Source organism: Alligator sinensis, unplaced genomic scaffold (genome assembly GCF_000455745.1).
Source record: "Alligator sinensis unplaced genomic scaffold, ASM45574v1 scaffold1133_1, whole genome shotgun sequence".
NCBI lineage: Eukaryota > Metazoa > Chordata > Crocodylia > Alligatoridae > Alligator > Alligator sinensis.
Window position 1 is genome coordinate 116,772 of NW_005842285.1, and position 8,280 is coordinate 125,051.

General features: G+C 41.8%; 1 protein-coding gene across 2 annotated transcripts in view; it reads left to right on the forward strand.

Moving 5' to 3' along the window:
• Window positions 1–8,280, forward strand: part of PTPN4 (protein tyrosine phosphatase, non-receptor type 4) — a 128,058-nt gene that overhangs the window by 104,885 nt on the left and 14,893 nt on the right. For both annotated transcript variants that reach the window (XM_025209352.1, XM_025209353.1), the window contains one exon: window positions 3,793–3,941. In XM_025209352.1, the coding sequence (XP_025065137.1) occupies window positions 3,793–3,941 (149 nt within the window). The remainder of the gene's footprint in view (window positions 1–3,792; window positions 3,942–8,280) is intronic.

Below are 8,280 nucleotides of genomic sequence, written 5' to 3' on the forward strand. Positions count from 1 at the left end.
GTTTTGGTCAAGATGTCGGACAAGAGGAGGCAGGAAACAGGTTTTTAGTAGGCATATAGATGGATAAGTCATTGTCATAGCAATGATATATTTGAAGGCTTTTGGGTAAAGGAGAAAGGGTAGAGATGGAGAACAGCCAGGAGTGATGAACAAAGCCTTGTGGACATCAAGTGAAGGAGGGAAAGAAAGCCCACTTACCATGATATTAAAGGAATAATTAGCAAAGTGGGAGGAGAACAATGAGAGGACAGTGCCTCAGAAGCCAGTGGCTGGGTTTGAAGTAGTTGTTGATGGTCTCATAGGCTGCTCTGAGTTTGACCAGGACAAGATCAAGGCCCTTCAAGTGGAACAAAAAAAGTTAATCCAAAATATTGGCATAAGTTTCAGTGAAGTTGGGTCATAGAGGTAGAGAAAACCAGAATGGAGATGCTCAAAAATGGAGTTGGAAGAGAGGAAGTCCAGAAGTGAAGAAAGATGGGCAATAGGTAGAAGGGGAGCAGCTTTGAATAATTGTCTTTGATAATTTTGTTGTTTGTTTGAGACACAGCTTCTTCTAAAATATCCCAAGGCTGCTTAAAGACATAACCCCCTCCCCCAAAAACTGCACTTCAAGCTCGCCGCACCCCTGCCGAGCCCAGCACACGCCCATGAGACGGTGATTGAATCACCTGTTAGATAAAAGTGCCAAACAGCCCTGCTAAAGTGTGAGATCTAAACAGAGACTGCGGAGCTGGGTTGAACTAATGTGCTGCTGCTTCCAGTAAGGCGTGGGTGGGGGGTGGTTTTTTTTTTTCCACATCTCAGCAGCCCAAGTGCCTAAGTTAGGCTTTCATCCTGAGTACTTAGAAACATGTAGCCAGCAAAAATCTTATTTCAGGTGAATGTTTTTTCTTTAAATGCAGTATTTTCATGGTGAAAGATGATGGATGATCCTTCTACTTTAACCTGTAGGAAATGAACGTCGTAATTGAAAAGATTCACGTTGATCTTTGTTTTTATGTAACCAGTAGAACATTAAGGGGGGAGGCGGCGGCGGCGGCAATTAGCAGTTTGTGCATTTCAAATGGAGGGGAGAGAGCCAGGCCCTGCACAGGCTTTTACTGCATGTAGGAAGTAGACAGGTTTGCCACTTGAGCTTTCTTCTCTCTCATTCCCCTTGGTGATTTTCTGCTTTGCCCTTAAATAGTAAAGCCATCCCCAGAATCAATTGGCACACTGTGCAGCCAGTATATGTGGCCTTCTAGTGTTTGAGCAACACTAGAAACCAAGACTGGTGCATACTTCAGTGGGTTAAAGACCTAAAAAAGTAGCTAAATATCAGTAGTCTTGTTGTTAGATTGCTCCAGGATTCAAGTAAAGGATTCACCAGGCCTTATGCTCAAATTTAGTAGCTTGCGTATATTTCCCCCCGCAGTGGTGTAGTTTGTCTGTTTCACATATGTGACTTTTCCCTTTTCTGCTTGTAAAATGGAGCTCATATTTGATGAAGGAACTAAATCTTTAATTCAAGTAAGCAGGCCACTTCCATGCTCTCTTGCTTTTCCAATATGAGAGAGTGAATGCCTCTCTTGAGGACTATGTTATATCTTTCCCGACTAGAAAGTATTTAATTATTAAGCTTCTCTGTCGTTTTCTGTCACCTGGAAAGCTTGTCATTATATCTGTAGTAGACAGGTCATACAGGGTCTAGTTGTTTTAATGTAATAATATACCTAATTCAGGAACTGTAAAATAAGTTACATGTCTCCAGAATTGATATAGCTTGTAGGTAGTATTTGATGAGTTAAGGCTGAGAAAGTTAAAGAAGCAGTGTACACTAGATGTGAAATGAACCCCAAGTCAGGGCAGGGAGGGGAGCATTTAGGTTACTGGACCATAAAGAGCTTCCTATATCAAATAGCAATTGGTTAAGCTGATTAAGGAGTAAAGCTAACAAATACACAATTCCACTCAGAGCTCGGATACCCCATTCACATCCAGTCAGTGCTATTCAAAAACAGTTATGGGCCCAGCCTGCACCACAGCCAAGATTAGGAAGAGGGGAGATGTAAGTGCCCCTTGGTTCCTACTTACCTGCTGCCATGGTGCAAGACAACTTCAGCACTGTCCATGGTTTTGCTCCATAGCTCCAACTACCTGTTGAATTTTTGTCCTCGTTTTGTTTTGGTTGAATCTAGTTTATTTTGTGTGTTTGCTTTTGTTTTTTGACTAATTTGAAAAAAAAAAAAAATTGGGACCCCAGTCTCCTGACCATCTCCCCTTTCACCCACATAGGTGATACACCATCATAGTAGACTCCCAGGTCTACTGCATTGAAAAACTTTCCATCTTCACAAGTCTGCCATCTTTCTATTTAGAGATTCTCTGAGTGGATCTCTATCTGTATCCTAGTAGTAGGAGATTAAAGGCCCCCACCACACATCAGAGTGCATGCCACAACGGCGCATGGAGTTTTCACATATTCCCCTACTTAGTTTTGTAGATCATATACCTGAAGCTTGGTTTACATATTCATCTCCCATTACTCCTTGATATAGATGTCCAGTTTGGTAGACAGAGCTTGTATCTACACTACTGTATTGTACTGTATCTATTAAGGGAAATCACAAGATTAAATGTGTGTTAGTTCCTGAACATTTTTTCCCCAAAAATGTAGTGGTAAAGGTGATGTAGTCTTTTGTTAGACAGAACGGTCTTGAAGTCTCTTCCAAGTGGCACAACTCTCCTACCTCCTGCCAAGACGGCTGTTAGCTAGTCACTGAGTATGGAATTTGCTTTGACAATCACGTGGAGAAATTACTCCATGGTAATTCTGGTTGTCCACAAAGACTTCACAATTTCCACTCTGTCCTTAGTAATCAGAGTCCCTGTATCTGGGATACTTGTTGACATGAACACCTGGTGCCTCCCAAGACTGGGGGGGCACCATGGCAGTGAGCGGGGACCGCCCACAGATGTTGGTGTCATCATCAAGCGGCGAGCGAGGACCGCCCACAGACCCTGGCGGCAGTGTTGGCAGCAGGGGCGTAGGGGGCTGGCGAGCAGGGACCTGCCCGCAGACGCCAGCATGCAAATGTAAATGTTGCATTAACGTTTTACACACCTCGTTAAAAATGAACTAAAAAATGTACTTAAACCTTTTGGGACTTGAGGCACTCCTCCTTAACTTTTGTGACCTGAGTGGCACCCAATTTCAAAACTAATGTATATATTACAGTGCTGCTCTCCTTGCAGAGGACCTGGGCAGTGGGGGTGGGGGATTAGACAGGCAGGGACAAGCCTATGCCTGCACCTATTTGCCTCGCATCTGGTGGCATCCTGGTTAAGAATCACTGCTTTGGAACCTGTTTCTCTATATTGCTGCATTACAGTGAACATCAGGAAGGTGCTTTGCTGCATTACAATGAAGAGCAGAAAGGTGTTTGTTTTTTTTTTAATTCTAGATCAGAGGTGTTGAACCCCTGGCTCACAGGCCATGACCTTCGTGTGTGGGCGCAGTGCAGAGCACAGTGCCAGGGCTGGGCAGGAGCAGTACACACAGACTAGCTCCATGTCGGTCTTCTGACCTGCAGGTCCAAAATTTGAGCAACACCTTTCTAGATGCATCTATAACCATTTTAAGATGTGAAGAGCCTTTAGGAAAAGAAGGGATTGTAAAATATGGTATGAGCAATAACTAATGTTTATGAAGCATCTTGAGATGCTTAAATGAGAATTTATACTAGATACACAGCTGATTATCATTTGTTTTTATTGTCAACTATATTTTTATGAATTTTGTGTCCCTATTAGAAAAACGAAAGTCGTCAACTCACCCAGATTCAGTACATAGCATGGCCAGATCATGGGGTTCCTGATGATTCCAGTGACTTTCTGGATTTTGTGTGTTTAGTACGGAAAAAAAGGGCTGGCAGAGAAGAGCCTGTTGTTGTTCATTGCAGGTATTCATTTTTTTTTCTGGCTTTCTTAAATATCCTAACTGAAATCCTCTTCTCACTGGGTGTTCTCTGTGTTGTATTTTGTTTGTAGTGTCCACTGTTTCCAAAGTCATAGTTCCAAATTTTATATATGTTCTCACTAAAGGAAAGAAAGATGAGGGTACAAAATTTGAATTTGACTGTTGCTGATAATTTTCCAGAGGCTATCTAGTGTTAGCATCAAACACAAGGACAGATTTCTAAAGAAAAAAATCATTTAAACAATTGCATGATAATATTTCTGGATAATATTGTATGTTGTTACCAATGAGGTGGGGGGAGCAAACTACTTCCCCTTTAGGAAATTGCTGTAGTCACTGGGTAAGTGTGCTGCAGGGATCAAAAAGAGCTGGAGAAATCTTACATCCATATGTCTAGCATATATGATCATGTGAAAGGCACATTTTCACTAAAATCTCTAAAATACTGAATATTTTAGTGTACACTTAAGGTTCACGCACTTTTTGTAACAGTTGATTCTTTTGTTATAAATGAAAATAACTTTTCTTTAATTTAGTATCATATGTAAAGCTGAAATAGTTTCATTGCTGCTCTTATTAAATACTTTTAATGGCTGTTAGCATTTTCTCAATTACATTTAAGATCTCCATAAGTAGACTCTTGAGGGTGCTTAACATAAATTGAAGAGACTAATACCTGAAATCCAATTTTGACTTCAAATGAGCATTCACATCCCCTTGACTTCATTGAGAATTGGGCTGTGAACAGGATTTGGGCTTTCATCATCATGGTGTACAGGTAGCATTCTTATTTGTGAGCTAAGATGTGCCCATTTTGTAGAAAGGGAAACTAAGGAAGGGTAAAAGGAGACAGTCAAGTTAGTTTTTATCATTAAATGTTACAGTAAGACTTAAGACTATTGAAAGAAATTGGCAGGGCTGGCAGAAGCAAATAAGAGTTGCACTGGGACACACACACGAGACCTCCCAGAGCCCTTTCTCTTGTCTGATAGCTGCTGTCAGGCTTCGGTGTGAAACAGGAGCAAGTAAGTGGAACTCTTTTCTCCAATGTGGTCACAAGCTCGGCAAGGTGGTAGTATAGATAAAGCCTACGTGAGTCTGCAGACCTTAGACCGTGGAAGAAATAGCTCTGAGATTTGTGAGCTGTCTTATTCACTTCAGAGTGATACCATTCAGCTGTCCAGTGATAATTTAAATGTCAGTACTGATAACTATTTCATGCCTCACGGAAAGGATGAGAGCTGAGACTGCAGAGCTGAACAATTTGTTATTTGTAATGCCTCATTTTGATGACCCAGGTAAGTGGCAGCTGCAAGATAGCCACTACTTGCTCAATCAAAAAGGAGCCCCGTCTGAGGAGCCTAGCAGAGCTTGTGGGCATATTCAAGCCTCGCCACAGGGAGCCAAACTCCACAGATGCAAAGTTAAAAACCATATGCTGTACGCACACATGTTTTTAATACATGTATAATGTACTCAAATTCTGCCTCATTTTGGCAGAGCACTTAGGTAGAACTTGGAAGTATACTCTCACCTCAGATTTTCCCATTTGAGGGAAAATTCAGAGCTGTATTAGAATTGATCTTCTTTTCTTTGCAAAAGGAATCCCCCAAAAATGGCAAGTGGATTTTGCAAACATAATGGAATATGAAATGGTTTTAGTTGTGTATATTTTTAAACTGACTAGATTTTAAGTTAGTCTCTCTCTAAGTAGCTTGCCTCTGGCAATAGTGTGTTGCTAGCAGAACCAGAAGGGGTTAATGGTCATTTTAAAATCTGTACAGCTGAACACTTATTGCTCTTGAGAGAGAACTATATCGGGAGAAACTATCAATATTTATGCTCTTTAAAATTAATGATTTCCCAGTAGATAAAGCTCCTTTTACTTTATTACTCAAAAGCATTCAGATGTGGAAAAAGTGTTAACTTTAATTATAAGGACTTAATCATTCTGTCTTTTAGGATGGAATAGATTTTTTTTCTAGTTTCCTAAAAATTAGTTATAGTGAAAAGTAGATTCAATCTAAATCTCTCATGGTATCTTTTTATTTTGATAGTTGGAATGTAATGCAGATAAATTTTTCACATTAAGAGAAGAGTTAGCCTCTCTTCATTGAGCAGCTTTTCATGCAGTTGTTTATTACATTTGTTCCTAGTAATAAAATTATGTGCAAATCACTAAATGATATGGTAACATTTGATGCCATCTTCTGGACAGAATTAAAGGAACATGTTAAAATTATAAAGGTAAATTAAAGTAAAAATCAAAGTAAAAACTGTTTATGGTTACGTAGATTCTTTATAATGTATATTCATCAAGTGTATAATTTATTTAAGTCGCCTTTCCTTAGATAGAAATATTCTGAAATGTTAATCACTTGAGGTAATTATACTGACATTTAGAAATATAGATTCTAGAACATAGTGGTAAATGAAAAACAGGTTTCCCATCTTTAAAAAAGGGATAGTGTGCATATTTTCTTATGACAGTAGTTTTCAAACTTCCTAAACTCATGCAACTCTTTCATATCACTTCTTCTGCCATGGAGCCCCTTACCCAGTTCTGAGAGCTGACAGGGAGCCCGGCGACCTGCCCCATAGTGGCGGTGCACTGCCTCCCTGCCCGCTCCACGTTAACCCCCAGGCTCTTTGTGGAGCCCTGATCACGGAGCCGCAGGGATCCAGGAAACACGGTTTGAAAAGCACTGTTATATGAAATATCTGAATTTAAATCAAGTTTACCATGCTGAAAAGCAAAACGCTTTTTGCCAGTTTTGGATTCTTTCTGAGATTTCCTAACTGTAATAAATTGTATATATACTGACAAAGTAAACCAGTTCGCTTTTATTTTTTAAGATAAAGGCCATTTTGAATGAGACCTCCAACCATGTTGTCACTTTAAACCCTGTATTTCATAGAATCATTTAACAGTTTTATTACTATGGGTCGCTACTATTTGTTTTACATAGACACATTCCTAGAGCTTTCAAAGTTTACATTAGCTGGATACTCCAAATTACTTTTGAACCAGAGTAAGTGCTTTTTATTTATTGTTCTTCTAAGTAATTGTTATCCTACACATCTGTCTGACACTTCTGAGTTGGAACAATGTGCTAGGGATGAAGAAATGACCCTGAGATGGTGCAGAGTCATTTGGACCCTGAGATGGTGCAGAGTCATTTGGAAGAACTGGATGCCTTTAAGTCGGCAGGCCCGGATGAGCTCCATCCGAGGGTGCTGAAGGCACTGGCCGACATCATTGCAGAGCCACTGGCGGGAATATTTGAAAGCTCGTGGCACACGGGCCAAGTCCCGGAGGACTGGAAAAGGGCCAACGTGGTCCCCATTTTCAAAAAGGGGAGGAAGGAGGACCCGGGCAACTATAGGCCAGTCAGTCTCACCTCCATCCTTGGCAAAGTCTTTGAAAAAATTATCAAGGCTCACATTTGTGAGAGCCCGGCAGGACAAATTATGCTGAGGGGAAACCAGCACGGGTTTGTGTCAGGCAGATCGTGCCTGACCAATCTAGTTTCTTTTTATGACCAGGTTACGAAACACCTGGACACAGGAGGAGGGGTGGATGTCGTATACTTAGACTTCAGGAAGGCCTTCAATACGGTATCCCACCCCATACTGGTGAACAAGTTAAGAGGCTGTGACTTGGATGACTACACAGTCCGGTGGGTGGCGAATTGGCTGGAGGGTCGCACCCAGAGAGTCGTGGTGGATGGGTCGGTTTCGACCTGGAAGGGTGTGGGAAGTGGGGTCCCGCAGGGTTCGGTCCTTGGACCGATACTCTTTAATGTCTTCATCAGTGACTTGGACGAGGGAGTGAAATGTACTCTGTCCAAGTTTGCGGATGACACAAAGCTATGGGGAGATGTGGACACGCCGGAGGGCAGGGAACAGCTGCAAGCAGACCTGGACAGGTTGGACAAGTGGGCAGAAAACAACAGAATGCAGTTCAACAAGGAGAAATGCAAAGTGCTGCACCTAGGGAGGAAAAATGTCCAGCACACCTACAGCCTAGGGAATGACCTGCTGGGTGGCACGGAAGTGGAAAGGGATCTTGGAGTCCTAGTGGACTCCAAGATGAACATGAGTCGGCAGTGTGACGAAGCCATCAAAAAAGCCAATGGCACTTTATCGTGCATCAGCAGATGCATGACGAATAGGTCCAAGGAGGTGATACTTCCCCTCTATCGGGCGCTGGTCAGACCGCAGTTGGAGTACTGCGTGCAATTCTGGGCGCCGCACTTCAAGAGGGATGCAGATAACCTGGAGAGAGTCCAGAGAAGAGCCACTCGTATGGTTAAGGGCCT